Raw genomic sequence first — 16,202 nt, 5'->3', positions numbered from 1 at the left:
AAAAGTACGGAACAGTCGGTGGAGATCCAAGGGGGAGGCCTATGTTCAGCAGTGGATGTCTTATGGTTGAGATGATGATGATGATGAGTCGGTTTTTTACGAAACACTTGTCCGATGTTTTTTTCTCAAATCAACATTCTACTTGTTTAGGTACAAGTACTACGACCCGCCCGAAAGAAGCCAGGGAACAGGGATTTCTGGGAACGGGACACTTAAAGGCACGCTCGGTCTGATCTGGAAGAGGGTAAGATTCAAGGGGTCCTTCAAATTACTAGTATTCTTACTTGATTTACATTCAATCATCTGATAAGGTGATCACATACACTAGTACAAAAGAGACACACAAAAGACTAGGAAAATTTGATCACAATTCTATTTTAATTATTATATTATAATTTATTATTTTAATTAGTCTTTCCAATTAAAACCATATAAGTACCTACTTAGGCCTATACCTACTCGTATCGTTCCTTGAAGCTGTGAAAAATTGAAACTTCTAATTTAAAGTTAAATAAAATACGGCCGTGCAAAAAACGTATATTTTGATACTCTCAAGGGAATCAAAATTTATTATATTGGGTACTTCTTGTTAATCTATGCAATCAAGCAAGCAAACCTAATTTGGCAAGTAACACTGTGCACGGATAAACCTGAAAAATATAAATTTGTATAAAATAAAAATAAAAACTTGTACGGAACCCTCAATAGGCGAGTCCAACGCGCACGACTTGTCTGATATTTTAAGGTTCCGTAGCCAAATTGCCAAAAACGGAACGCCAGAGTAAGTCATGCCCGTCTGTCCCTCTGTCTGCAGTTTAACGGCACGATTCGGAAAATGAATTCGAGATGCACTAGATATGAAATAGTAATGATATGTGACGTTCAACGGCAAAAGGTACCTCGTGCCGGCTGCAATAATATTGGAGCGGCGTTAATAATAGCGTAAGCGCCAACCGCCACACGGTATCTTTTGCCGTGGAACTTCACATATCTTTACTATTTCATATCTAGAGTTAAATTTAAAAAATACCTATATCTTGGGATGCACTCCATATTTTCCGTAGCTACATGTAAAGCAAAAAAATAATTGAGGCACATCAAATGTTTCTGAAAATGTTTATTGATGTTAACTAAATGTTTTTGTAAATAATCGTTTAATCGTAAGTCCAAAAACCCCGCAAATTTTGAACCGGGCGTACAAAAAAAAGAAAATATAGCTTCATATACTTTCCAAGTTTCCAAGGAAATTATTTTGAACAAAATCAGTTGAGTTTTTTTACAAAAAAAAATCTCTTTTTTGTTAAAGGACGTGATGCGAAGGTACGACCTTTTGCTTCTATGGCTTTTTCATATCGTATGAAAGTACGGAAACCTCCATTATGTGTGGCCCGGCACGCACTATGCCGGTTTTTATAATCAAAGTCTGCCCAACGCCTTTGACCTTAAACAATATAGCTTTCAACAATTTAATGAACAAAGTATTAACATTTTTCGGAGACAGTTTTAAACTCAAATTCGCTCGAACGAATTTGAACAAAGAAATAAAATATAATATTTAAATTTTTTGTACTTTAACACTATTTTCATTTCATTTGATAGATTTGTGTAGTATATTGAGCTGAGTGCCCTTTCCATTTACTTGGCAAATAGTAATTTAGTTTTCGAAGAGAATAATTTAATTTTGTGTGTATTGTTTTGTCTTTGTTTAAATAAATCTGTCTCAATTGGTATTTTGATATTTTTCTGAGATATTTACCTACAAATTTTAATAAGCTATGGAAATAATTACTATAGATGTTTACCATCTTGGCTTCAGATTGTCGTTGTTATACCTTGTGGGCCCTATTCGGATTTTGAAATAGACATCTTTTAGATATCACCAAGATACGATAACAATATGGTTAAGTTCTAATCTGTCAAATTTGACATTTGCGCGATTCTGGAGATACTTTTGAACGATTTCCACAGGTTATGACTTAGAGATCCAATTCACATCTAATAGATATCTTACAAAGTGACATTGGTTGCCCGAATTGCGCTGCAAAAGAGAACTAGTTGATATCTAAACTATAAGGTATCTAAAATGGATCTAGTACGTGTCGTCTCTTGTGAATATCTTGAAGTTTGAATACGGCAGTGTGTTGTTGTGCGGTGTTGCGATTTTGCATGCGACGACAGTTGCGATGCGACGAGGCGATTCGTCTGCTCGTTTGCTTTTTACGAGTATATCACATTACCTTAAATTAACAAGTTACATTCATACCACCTAGGTACAAAAATCAAGTCAGAAAGCGGGCTTAAAGTTTCAAAATCTTTGTTGGCAGAAAGCGGATTTCTTTCTAGGCGACGTCTCAATGACATGGGAAGGTCTGCAAGCCGTAGAATTCTCATTCCTGACCCTGGCAGACTCTGGGGCCTTCCTGACTCATGCACCAGCCAAGCTCAGCGAGACCCTGGCCATCATCAGACCATTCCAATGGGAGGTAAGGCATCCACGTCATGGGAAGGTCTACAGTAGGAAAGTTCTCATTACGGACCCTGACAGATTCTGGGGCCTTCCTGACTCATGCACTAGCCAAGCTCAGCGACACCCTGGCTATCATCAGACCGTTCCAATGGGAGGTAAAATAACATCATGAGAAAGTCTGCCAGTAAGAAAGCTTCCATTTCTGGCGCTGGCAGACTCAGGGGCTATCTTTACCCAAGCATCTGCTAAGCAGAGTAAGACCCTTCCATTGGGAGGTATGGCAGTTCAACCATAGGGCAAGATTCGTAATTCTTAATCTGATCCTAACTCATATCATTCATGACATTTTGAGCTCTATTCTGACTTGTATAGTTTTTGTAGTTGTTGTCCAATGTACACCGTTTGTAAATAAACCGTTTTTTTTACCTATTTCAGATGACTCTCGTATGTAAAGGGGCCCACTGCTTAATCCGTCGGATGGTATCGGCCTGTCAGTTAGAACAAAATTTTGACAGTTCCGAACAACTGACAGGCCAATATCGTCCGGCGGACTGTTAATCATGAATGCTATGCAGAAATGTAATATTAATAAAATACAATACAACAAAGGTTGAATTTTGCTATTTAAATTAGTACCTAATATATTCAAACCAAATTTTCATTGAAATGATTCCAATTACTTGCCATAAGACCAGCTTTCAGCGGCAATCGATTAAATGTTATTATCACTAATGCACTTTCACACAGTTCACTAAACAATAAAGTAATTATCATAAACGTAGGTATCTAATCCAATCTGAATTCATCAAAAGTACATTCTGGAATAGATTCACTGGTTGATTCATATTCATTTGGTTATCAAATTGGTAATCCCAGGGCCACAGACGGACAACGAACTTTAATTGGCTAGATGAATTTCTATTACATTTCGATTCTGAGAAGACGGTCCAATCGAATTCGGGGTTTATGATTCACCGCCTTGCAACCTAATCGTAATATCTCGGAGCGATTTTCGCACCTTTATTTATTTGATACTAGCTTTTTCCCGCGACTTCGGCAGCGACTTCGTCATTAGTGACAGCAGCTAAAGTACGTATAGCGCCTGGATCATTTAATTCGCGCATTGCTTACTTCAAATATTAGGCAATTCATTAACTCTTTCAATTCCCCCCTTTGCACTCTCTTCAGGGATGATTTCCAACATAAAAACTACCCTATGTCCTTCCCCGGGACTCAAACTATCTCTACACCAAATTTCAACTAAATCGGTTCATCGGCTTAAGCGTGAAGAGGTAACAGATAGACAGCCAAACAGACAGACACACTTTCGCATTTATAATACATTTAAAATATTAGTATGGATTATTTAATCTGCCCGCGACTTTGTCTGCGTGGGATGATGATTGATTAAAATTATTCTTCCTTTTCTTCGGGCCTAAATCTATTTTCATAACACATACAAATCGGTTCAGCGGTTTAAGCGTGTCAGACAGACAGGCGAGGCGTCATTGCGCTTGTAAATTCCCCTATGTGATCTATCAAATTTCCAGGAAAGAAAACTTTATCGTATTGTCAGGGCGGGGGGGGGGGGGTCTGGACATCGGATGACGGTAGCATGACGTAGGAAACGTGGTCATTCGAAGCATAATTTTTGAATGATTTTAGGGGGGGGGGGATCAAAAATCGTCAAATATCGATGACGTAATTTATGGATAGCCCCTAGTGCTCGTCACGGTCCCAGTACATGTTATCTTAATACTTAAGTCATTGTCAATTCAAGTGACAACAGAGTGTCATTTGAGAATTAGCATATCGAGCACTAGTACGTTTACCTTAATAAATTTAACCCAGACTATAGCCCAAACCCTCTCATGCTTGAGAGGACGCCTGTGCCCAGCAGTGGGACATATACAGGCAAAATATTTATATTATCCTAAATATAACATATCAAATATGCCTGTATCAGTTTCCCCGCGAGGCTAGTATTTTCCTAAAATAAACCAAGATTAAGTCTTGCTTCGAAAATAAACCAACCTTTGTTTGCTCTTGGTGGTTTTCCATTAAAATAACCTGCCAACAACAGCGCCTACGGCGAAGCACGTTCGACGTGTTGCCTCCTTGTCACACTTACGTACGAATTTACAAGTGCGGTAGAGGCGATCAGGTATCGACATTAAGTTGCACGCGCTTAGATGCACGTTTCAGTTCAGTTGAATGCGCTAGACGAAATTGAAATGTCACATTGATATTGACCTTCTCGCGTCTGTTGGGAGTTGAAACAATTAGGAGTTTATTTGTTAGAGTTTTATTTCTTCAACTGATATAAGTCTTAACTTTATTGTATATTTTTACAAGCTTTCATATAACTTGCCCTATTATAGTTAGTGTGGGTCAAATCTTGGAAGCTGAATTTGACACGGGATCCTATCTCATCGCATAATAATTGATTGTCATAATGTAATGTTACGCATAAATCTCTTTTCGCATATTTTTTCTCCAGCTGAAACAGAAAGTATTTTCGAAAATAATTTGCATAGGTTGTGTAGAATAGGATAGGTTAGGTTAGGTTTGTATTATATTTTTCAGTAATTTTAATATTTCCTGCACAATAACAATTATGCGAAATGAGTTTTATGCGTAACATTACATTAGGACAATCAATTATTAATGCGGCCCAATATGGACCCATTTGACACACTTCCCGATTTCAGATTGAGCTGAAAATTTGCATACACATGTAAGTCGGGTGACAATGCAATATTATGGTACTATCGAGCTGATCTGATGATGGAGACAAGAGATGGCCATGGGAACTTTGTGATAAAACAACGCAGCCTAATTGTGTTTGGGGGTTTAAGAATTGTCTCGATGACTATTAGCTGCCTGTGGTAAGAAAAGTACAGTCAACGACAAAAGCTTGTACCAAGAATGAAATGTTTGGCAAAAACTTATTTCATAATATGTCTAGGTATGGCCTTTGGTGTGTGCAACGCTGCTGGTGACGGGACCAGCGTTGTGGGCGGTGATCGCAGCGCCATCTCTGTGGCGGGACGGCCGGAAGAACCAACTGGCGCTGTTTAGCAACTGCTGCTGGTTCACCACGTCTCTGTTCCTAAGACAATGTAAGATACAAGATAAAGGGTCGGTTGCACGAAACTGTTCGTATCGTTAGGGTTCGATAAAATGTTTATGTATGGAAAGTTTCATAGTAGGTAACGCGCCGGGGCGCGCCGGTTGACGTTGATCTGTCTGTCAAATGTGGTTGTTGCAACTGGCCCAAAATCTACATTGGTACATAGGCTGATTTATATTTCAGGATTTGAATAAACTAGTGCTGCCATCTGCCAACTGAGGTTATAAGCTTGTAGTTTAACCATTTTGGCGGCAATATGAAGAAAATAAAAGTTATGTCTCGACCGTGTTTTGTTTTTAGGGTTCCGTACCCAAAGGGTAAAACGGGACCCTATTACTAAGACTTCGCTGTCCGTCCGTCCGTCCGTCCGTCCGTCTGTCACCAGGCTGTATCTCACGAACCGTGATAGCTAGACAGTTGAAATTTTCACAGATGATGTATTTCTGTTGCCGCTATAACAACAAATACTAAAAATAGAATAAAATAAAGATTTAAATGGGGCTCCCATACAACAAACGTGATTTTTGACCAAAGTTAAGCAACGTCGGGAGGGGTCAGTACTTGGATGGGTGACCGTTTTTTTTTGCTTTTTTTTGTTTTTTTTTTTGCTTTATGGTACGGAACCCTTCGTGCGCGAGTCAGACTCGCACTTGCCCGGTTTTTTTTAATCTATATATATAAATGCAAGTGTCCTGACTGACTGACTGACTGATTCATCAACGCAGAGCCGAAACTACAAAAGCCAGAAAGTTGAAATTTGCACACCAGATTGCATTTATAAAGTTTACAAGAGATAAGAAGCGATTTTGAGAAATTTAACCCCTAAGGGGGTTAAAAAGGGGATGAAAGTTTGTATGGGGTGAAAGTTTTCTTTTAAGCTAGGAATTTGAAACTTTGTAAAAAGATATATTATTAAAATACAAGAAAACTAATTTCAGCGTTTTTGAAAATTCATCCCCTAAGGTGGTGAAAAAGGGGTTGAAAGTTTGTATGGATATCAAAAAAAATTTCGAGTGGTGGACTTTTATCTTTGTATTTAGGAATATTATTAGAAGGCATGAAAAGTAATTTCAGCGTTTTGTAAAATTCATCCCCTAACAGGGTTAAAAAGGGGTTGAAAATTTTAATCCATTACAAATGCTTTGAAACTTCTTAGAAAGGCATAATAGCCGATTATAAAAAAAAGTAATTGCAACGTTTTTGGAAATTCAACCCCTAAGGGGGTTAAAAAGGGGATGAAAGTTCGTCTTCTGGTGCAAATTTTATTTTAAGCTAGGAACTTGAAACTTTGTAAAAAAGTATCAAATTCAAATATAAGAAAACTAATTTCAGCGTTTTAGAAAATTCATCCCCCAAGGTGGTGAAAAAGGGGTTGAAAGTTTGTATGGAAATCAAAATTTTTTTCGAGTGCGGGACTTGAATCTTTGTATTTGGGGATATTATTAGAAGACAATAAAAGTAATTTTAGCGTTTTGTAAAATTCATCCCCTAACAGGGTTAAAAAGGGGATGAAAGTTTGTATGGGGTTAAAGTTTTCTTTTAAGCTAGGAATTTGAAACTTCGTTAAAAGATATATTATTAAAATACAAGAAAACTAATTTCAGCGTTTTTGAAAATTCATCCCCTAAGGTGGTGAAAAAGGGGTTGAAAGTTTGTATGGATCAAACATTTTTTCGAGTGTGGGACTTGAATCTTTGTATTTAGAAATATTATTAGGAGACAGGAAAAGTAATTTCAACGTTTTGTAAAATTTATCCCCTAACAGGGTTAAAATGGGGTTGAAAGTTTGAATCCATTACAAATGGTTTTGAAACTTCTTAGAAAGGCATAATAGCCGATTACAAAAAAAGTAATTGCAACGTTTTTGGAATTTCAACCCCTAAGGGGGTTAAAAAGGGGATGAAAGTTCGTCTTGGGGTGTAAATTAAATTTTAAGCTAGGAACTTTAACTTTTTGCAAAAAAAAGGGTATTAAATTAAAAAACATGAAAACTAATTCAAGCATTTTTGAAAATCATCCCCCAAGGTGGTGAGAAAGGGGTTGAAAGTTTTTATGGAGATCAGATAATTTGTAAGTGCGGAACTTGAATCTTTGTATAAGGGCATTATGAGAATACAAGAAAAGTAATTTCAGCAACCAACATCAAAATCCACTTGACTTAAAACTTCATAGTTACAACTTGCTAAAAAAGAAAAGTAGTACTTAATTTCGACATTGCTTGGATATGACAATTATAGAAAATTTTAGGTACTAAAGATGTAAAATGTTGAAGATAAAATTCCACGCGGACGAAGTCGCGGGCAACAGCTAGTTGTAAATAAGCGCTGACTCTCAGGTCGGCATTATGCTGAGGCGAGCCCATTTCGTGGTAAACAATATTAATTATGTAAATATAAATTTTCCTTATAATCTAACTTATGTATGTATGTATGTTAGTTTATCACGAAATAAATGAAATGATAAAATAACTACAACTAACTCAGTATTAGATGTTACTGCTTCTTTAAAATTTATTATTGAATAAACCTCTTTAGTATATCATTTTGTAAACAATTGTTATGGTTGTTATAATACTCTTCTTCTATTTTAAATTCATAATTTTTCTGTTTTTGTTTTGTTGTTGTACGCACAAATAGCTCTGTTTTACTCTGTAGAAATTAATTAAACATGATGTTAAAATATTTTCATTAAGGAAACTGTATAGTAACAGCACCAGTCATGGGACATTTAAGAGGAAATTTGGAGTATTTATGATATTTCCCTTATACATGTAAATGGTCTACCGCTTAGCGTGTTAAAAGATGAAAGTCCTATCCGTCTTTCATGTTTTAGGCGTGTTGTATCAAAGATACTGCAATTAGTTTCCATATATTTAACAAATTAAAACTATGCTTTTTTCTCCAGTCATGGACACTAAAGTTCCAGTAATGGGCCCCCGGTAATTGACGTGGATCCAGTAATGGGCCCCCTATAATGGACATTGCTCTATCAGTATAAAATATTGAAATGGGGAATAAATTACGGCAAAATAAATCAATTTTTGGTATAAGCTTTTATTGCTGAATGTATTTTTCTTTCCACAGCCAATTATTATTGTATTAGATCCATCGAGACAATTCTAATATACCCTAACACAATTAGTTAGGGTTTAATGCGATAAAGTTCCCATGGCCACCTCCTGTCTCCATCATCAGATCAGGTCCATGTCATCATAATATTGCATTATCATCCGATTTGCATACTTAATTACGTACTTACACAAAATTTCAACTGAATCGGAAATCGATAAGTGGCTCAAATTCAGCTACCAAGATTGGACCCACACTAACTAACAGGGCAAGTTAAATAAAAGTTTGGAAAAACGATATTAATTTATCCGAAGTCCGAGAATACCTCCTGATTGACATATTTCTTAACTACATTTTATTTCTGTATTGTTTAAACATGAAACTATGGCATAGCAAGCATCATTCTGTCATTTGTCCCATCATAGGAGGTACGCAGTTTTACAGCTCCTATAATGGGATTGGGCCAAATACCCCTATTTTTTTACATCTGTGGAGTCACAACATAGTGTTTTGTATACCTTATCTCATTGTAAATGCAATTAACAAAACACATTCTAGTTTTCATCAAGTATTAATTAATTAAAATTTAATAAATTAACTCACCTCTCTTAGCGAAGTTGTTAAGAATTCGTAGTGGTATTTTTTTTCAGTGACACGACAACTTTTAGGTTGACGCCAATTTCTTAAAAAACAACCAAATTTAATAAAACTTCAAACTGAAACAGCTCTAGGACTCTTATTTATGATAATATACAGCCAGTGTTTATAAACTACTTTTAGATACTTATTTTAGAGGAATTATGTTTTTTTGTCCCATTACGTGGAACCATCCACGTCCATTATAGGGTCCACTACTATAAGTCTAGCGTTAAGAAAAAGTTCCAGTGTTATATATAACTATAAAATAATAATACAATTGCTTTCAGCGTCAAGCAAAGAGCCTTCCAGCACCCACAAGGCTCGTCTCGTCGCAGTCCTGATATCCTTAGGAGCCACCTACGTCATCGGCGACATGTACTCAGCTAACCTGACGAGTCTGCTGGCCAGGCCTGCGCGGGAGGCGCCGATAGGGACTCTGCAAGCTTTGGAAGATGCGATGAGATACAAGGGATACGAGCTGGTTGTCGAGCGGCATAGCTCTTCTTTAGCTATTTTACAGGTAGGTGAATCAACTTTCACCGTATCAGCTCGTAAAGGCCTGTCAGGCCTAAAATACTGGCGACTTTACCTCATTTTATCATAATCGAATGATGTGCCACACGTATGAAAAAAAAAGATCACTTTTAATTACACGTCTGGAATATCTATCTATATATATAAATGCAAGTGTCCTGACTGACTGACTGACTGATTCATCAACGCAGAGCCGAAACTACAAAAGTCAGAAAGTTGAAATTTGCACATCAGATTGCATTTATAAAGTGTACAAGAGATAAGAAGCGATTTTGAGAAATTCAACCCCTAAGGGGGTTAAAAAGGGGATGAAAGTTTGTATAGGGTTAAAGTTTTCTTTTAAGCTAGGAATTTGAAACTTCGCAAAAAGATATATTATTAAAATACAAGAAAACTAATTTCCGCGTTTTTGAAAATTCAACCCCTAAGGTGGTGAAAAAGGGGTTGAAAGTTTGTATGGATATCAAAAAAAAATTCAAGTGGTGGACTTGAATCTTTGTATTTAGGGATATTATTAGAAGACAGGAAAAGTAATTTCAGCGTTTTGTAAAATTCATCCCCTAACAGGGTTAAAAAGGGGTTGAAAATTTTAATCCATTACAAATGCTTTGAAACTTCGTAGAAAGGCATAATAGCCGATTACAAAAAAGTGATTGCAACGTTTTTGGAAATTCAACCCCTAAGGGGGTTAAAAAGGGGATGAAAGTTCGTCTTCGGGTGCAAATTGTATTTTAAGCTAGGAACTTGAAACTTTGTAAAAAAGTATCAAATTCAAATACAAGAAAACTAATTTCAGCGTTTTTGAAAATTCACCCCTAAGGTGGTGAAAACGGGGTTGAAAGTTTGTATGGATATCAAACATTTTTTCGAGTGTGGGACTTGAATCTTTGTATTTAGGGATATTATTAGAAGACAGGAAAAGTAATTTCAGCGTTTTGTAAAATTCATCCCCTAACAGGGTTAAAAAGGGGTTGAAAGTTTGAATCCATTACAAATGGTTTTGAAACGTCTTAGAAAGGCATAATAGCCGATTGCAAAAAAAGTGATTGCAACGTTTTTGGAAATTCAACCCAAAGGGGGTTAAAAAGGGGATGGAAGTTCGTCTGCGGGTGAAAATTTTATTTTAAGCAAGGAACTTGAAACTTTGTAAAAACGTTTTAAATTAAAATACAAGAAAACTCATTTCAGCGTTTTTGAAAATTCATCCCCTAAGGTGGTGAAAAAGGGGTTGAAAGTTTGTATGGATATCAAACATTTTTTCGAGCGCAGGACTTGGATCTTTGTATTTGAGGATACTATTAGAAAACAATAAAATTAATTTCAGCGTTTTGTAAAATTCATCCCCTAACAGGGTTAAAATGGGTTTCAAAGTTTAAATCCATTACAAATGCTTTGAAACTTCTTAGAAAGTAATTGCAACGTTTTTGGAAATTCAATCCCTAAGGGGACTAAAAAGGGGATGAAAATTCGTCTTGGGGTGTAAATTTAATTTTAAGCTATGAACTTTAACTTTTTGGAAAAAAAGGTAATAAATTAAAAAACATGAAAACTAATTCAAGCATTTTTGAAAATCATCCCCCAAAGTGGTGAGAAAGGGGTTGAAAGTTTGTATGGAGATCAGATATTTTGTGAGTGCGGTATGCGGAACTTGAATCTTTGTATAAGGGCATAGGTACCTATTATGAGAATACAAGAAAAGTAATTTCAGCAACCAACATCAAAATCCACTTGACTTAAAACTTCATACAACTTGCTAAAAAAGAAAAGTACTTAATTTCAACATTGCTTGGATATGAAAATTATAGGTACTAAATATGTAAAATGTTGAAGATAAGATTCCACGCGGACGAAGTCGCGGGCAACAGCTAGTATTCTTATAAATTTTAACTTCTAACTAAGTACTTAGCGGCTCACAAAATACACGTACCTATCGTACCTACGTTCCAAATTTCTTCAAATTATATCAAATAGTTTCCAAGTAAAATGGCTGTGACATACGGACACGGCGAAAATTTTAGGGTTCCGTTTTTAGGCATTGGCTACGGAACCCTAAAAATTTAGGCGTGTTAGCGAAATCGAGTAACAAGCATGAAGAGTTGAGAACCTCCTATTATTTGAAGACACTCAACTCGAAAAATTAACATTCCAACTTTTCAGAATGGTACGGGCGTATACGGACGGCTCGCGCGGCTGATGCGTCGGCAGCGCGTGCAACGCGTGCGCAGCGTTGAGGTCGGCGTGCGACTCGTACTGGCGCGCCGACGCGTCGCAGTGCTCGGTGGCCGAGAGACGCTTTACTACGATACAGAGCGCTTCGGTAACTACACACTACAGACAGGGGTAGATGAGGGCGCAATTATTATATCTAGAAAGACTCCGCACTGGCGTCTTTCGAGAGTCGGCGTCTAGTCAACTCTATGGCTACTGCTTGACAACACGTTAGTGCAACTGCGCAGTGACACCGTTTTCCATGGCGCTGACTAGACAGCGCAGCTACGTACGGGCGTATGCGAACGGCTCATGTGATGCGTCTATAGTAGCGCGTGTAGCGTGTAGCGTAGCGTGTAGCGTAGCGTGTAGCGTAGCGTGTAGCGTAGCGTGTAGCGTAGCTTGTAGCGTAGCGTGTAGCGTAGCGTGTAGCGTAGCGTGTAGCGTAGCGTGTAGCGTAGCGTGTAGCGTAGCGTGTAGCGTAGCGTGTAGCGTAGCGTGTAGCGTAGCGTGTAGCGTAGCGTGTAGCGTAGCGTGTAGCGTAGCGTGTAGCGTAGCGTGTAGCGTAGCGTGTAGCGTAGCGTGTAGCGTAGCGTGTAGCGTAGCGTGTAGCGTAGCGTGTAGCGTAGCGTGTAGCGTAGCGTGTAGCGTAGCGTGTAGCGTAGCGTGTAGCGTAGCGTGTAGCGTAGCGTGTAGCGTAGCGTGTAGCGTAGCGTGTAGCGTAGCGTGTAGCGTAGCGTGTAGCGTAGCGTGTAGCGTAGCGTGTAGCGTAGCGTGTAGCGTAGCGTGTAGCGTAGCGTGTAGCGTAGCGTGTAGCGTAGCGTGTAGCGTAGCGTGTAGCGTAGCGTGTAGCGTAGCGTGTAGCGTAGCGTGTAGCGTAGCGTGTAGCGTAGCGTGTAGCGTAGCGTGTAGCCATGATGCCAATTTGAAAATGTACCTACCTACTTTATGGGGCGACACAATTTATGAATGTGATTTTAATGTAACTTACGATTGATATGCGCATGTCGCATTAGCTGCTGTCAACATTTGATAAACTCTTAAAGCACTTCAAGCCCGCTTTAGAAATGAACGAATTCCAATGTATTTTCTCATTCATGTATGTATTTTTATTTACTTATCAAAATAGAATAGGTTAACATGCTCAACAAATTGCAAGTTGTAATAAATATGAACTAAACGTCAAAACTGCAATCCAAACTCGCGCGCAACTTGCCCGCAACTTGCCAGCAACTTGGCCGCAACTTTGTTCCAGGCTCCCACAATTTCCACCTGAGTGAGAAACTTTACACGCGCTACTCGGCGATCGCGCTGCAGATAGGGTGCCCGTATCTAGACACGTTCAACCATGTGTGAGTATTATATTATTGCTCTTTGACTTGGTAGCTGTTTTAATATTTTATTTATTTATTTTTCATCTCAAGTTAGGTTGTTTATAACATGAATATAAATTTAAAATATAAAAACACTTACAAAACAATAAAAATACATATAAACACATTATAAAAACCTACCGGCAGCGGGGCATGGCACAAGCTGAAGCTGAAACCGACGTACTGCATCTGACCCTTGATCCAACCTTCCAGGGAGAGTCTAGGTGTTGGAGGTACTTAGCTGTTTTTATTATTAAAACAGCTACCAAGCTACAATAGTTAAATTTTGCATGCGATCAAAAATTTGTATACCTGCATTTGTAGGTAAAACATAGAAAAACTTGACCATAATTCATAATTTAACACCTTAACTGTAGGTTTCTATGTTTTTACAAATATAAAATTTCTGGTTCTAATTCTGATACTGCTTCGAGCAACACCGGCTTCCGACATGTCGGAAGGGAGGGGCCCAAGCGATATCTCGCCGTACAAATCTTTCTGCCATTTCTCGCGGGGGGAAAGGTGCACACAGTCGCATTTCTCACACACTTACATACAAAATCCAATCCAATGACGACACAAATACATAGAAAATGACACACGTGAAAGACAAATCTTGCAAACCTCGATCTCTTTTTGTGTACGGACGAGTGACTAGTGTCACAACACGCACACTAACACATTTTCGTTGAAGTATGTCATTGTATTCTGAGAGATGAGAAGTCGAATTTGTCGCTCGACCGATCCGCAATTTGTACTGAGCGAGCAAAATCGATAAATCCAACAATTACTTGAGACTAAAATATAATAATTGTATTTAAATGTAATTTAACGTATGATATGTAAAAAAAAATATTACATGTGAAATGTAACACTTTCTTTTTGTAAATTTGATGTCCCCGACCTCTTTTTATAACAAAAAACCGAGCAAACAGGCATTTTTGGGCAGCAGTGTTCACGCGCGCGTCTGGACTCGGTCTAGTGAAAAATCCAAGTGCAACTAGTTTTATTACCCGCGCTAGATTAAATTGACGCGCTAATCTTGTACCTCGGCAGAAGGGAAATAGTGCGAATGCCGCCTCCCTTCCGTGTTGCTCGAAGTGATACTGTGTCACTGTCATAGTAAAAATTAATGTAAAACTTTGTACGCTACAAGATTGATTATTAAAATAAAAAAATAATTTAATTTAACCGATGCTTAATGCTTAATACATTAAAACTTATGAAGAAGTGAGACATTTTCATTACAATGATGTATTATTCCAAATGTTATTGAAGTTCATTGGAGTTAAGTAATTGATTACTATATAACAACACTTTAGTCCATTAAATATTATTGGATTATAAGTCTAATACATTACAGACTTCAAAAATATTTTGACACCGTTACACGGGCTTGATAGTAAAAAAACAGGAATCGAACAGAAAGCATAATATGAGTACTAATATCACTGTGAATACAAAAGACCGGATAAATTATAAAAGAAAAGATAATAATGGAATACATAAAGTGATTTATTCTCTAAGACCATTGTTTATCTTCGAGCACATTTTTGGAGTGTTTAGATTTCGAATCAAAAATAGAGATTTAATTTCTACTGACTGGAAACTTAAAGGAATTGGATTATTTTTGGCGACGATTTTTACTGGCATTTATGGATCATTTCTTTTCTACTGGAAGCCTTCATTAAAAGAAAAAATTACAACAATAACTTCATTAATTGGAATATTAGAATATTTTAGTTCGGTCGTATGTTTCATATTGTATATTGCAATTGTAATTATTCATTTGTTATTGAGAAACACTGTCAACGTTCGTATTATCTCAAATTTTGCGGAAATAGACTCAAGATTAAACCTCACCGTGATGGAAAGGATTTACAGAACGACAAGGAACTATAATTACACCATTATTATTGCAACACTTGCCATTAATTCGGTATACTTCGTGTGGTATTCCTTGAGTCGAAACGTCACAGATTTGATTTATGTTTATTTTATCGGTTGCATATACACGTTGCATGACGTTGAAATATTACTTGTATGTGTCTTGGTTCACATGCTTAAAGTCCGACTGGTTATACTCAATAACAGTCTCGATAGACTTGTCAGAGAAAATAAAAATAAGCATAAAGTATTCGCTACGAGGATTCGCCAGGTTAAAATGGAAACAAAACTGCATGAACTTTCACAGGTGTATGACGTTATCGGAGAGACGAGCCGCTTGATAAACAGCCTCTACAACTTTCAAATCTTCATAGCTTTAATATGTACGTTCGTTTACGTACTGCTTTCTATATGGGTGCTCCTGTACTCGTTTAAAAAAGAGATGATTATTGTTGACGTGATATTGTCGATTTGTTGGAGTGGTATCAAGTTGTTTTACTTGCTGGCTTTGTCGCTGGTTTGCGACGGCTTGTTGGCGGTGCGGGAGGACACGAAATTGCTGGTGAATGAGCTGGTGATGGACTACGAACTGCCGACGAACGCGCGCGCGCAGGCCAAGGCGTTCAGTCAGCTGATCGACGCGCGCCCGCTGAGCTTTCACGTTTACGATGTGTTCACTGTCGATATCACTTTGATGCTCAAGTTCATAAGCGTTTCCACTACATATTTAATTATCATTATACCGATATCAAATTTTGTTTAAATGATAGTCAAATGATGATTGAGTATTTGCACAAATTCGATATAATGTACCGCGTCTTTGAAGCGTCGCAGTTGTGTATTAGACACTATAATTAAAGTTGAATAATGTTTTCTTCTAGTTTTATTTGTTC

General features: G+C 37.5%; 2 protein-coding genes and 1 long non-coding RNA gene across 3 annotated transcripts in view; all 3 read left to right on the top strand.

The window, feature by feature from the left end:
• LOC134665749 (uncharacterized) overlaps window positions 1-16,202 on the top strand; it is a 249,205-nt gene that overhangs the window by 166,160 nt on the left and 66,843 nt on the right. The gene's annotated exons all lie outside the window — the stretch shown is intronic.
• Window positions 1-16,202, top strand: part of LOC134665734 (ionotropic receptor 40a) — a 29,700-nt gene that overhangs the window by 9,506 nt on the left and 3,992 nt on the right. Inside the window, exons 7-12 of the mRNA XM_063522708.1 lie at window positions 151-244; window positions 2,325-2,483; window positions 5,436-5,589; window positions 9,595-9,827; window positions 11,999-12,158; window positions 13,305-13,401. Of these exons, the coding sequence (XP_063378778.1) occupies window positions 151-244; window positions 2,325-2,483; window positions 5,436-5,589; window positions 9,595-9,827; window positions 11,999-12,158; window positions 13,305-13,401 (897 nt within the window). The remainder of the gene's footprint in view (window positions 1-150; window positions 245-2,324; window positions 2,484-5,435; window positions 5,590-9,594; window positions 9,828-11,998; window positions 12,159-13,304; window positions 13,402-16,202) is intronic.
• LOC134666282 (uncharacterized) lies at window positions 13,764-16,072 on the top strand. The gene has a single exon (XM_063523437.1). The coding sequence runs from the start codon at window positions 14,858-14,860 to the stop codon at window positions 16,070-16,072; it is 1,215 nt and encodes a 404-aa protein (XP_063379507.1). The 5' UTR covers window positions 13,764-14,857.

This window comes from Cydia fagiglandana, chromosome 7, assembly GCF_963556715.1.
Source record: "Cydia fagiglandana chromosome 7, ilCydFagi1.1, whole genome shotgun sequence".
In the NCBI taxonomy this organism is placed as follows: Eukaryota; Metazoa; Arthropoda; class Insecta; order Lepidoptera; family Tortricidae; genus Cydia; species Cydia fagiglandana.
This window is presented reverse-complemented; position numbering and strand designations above follow the sequence as displayed.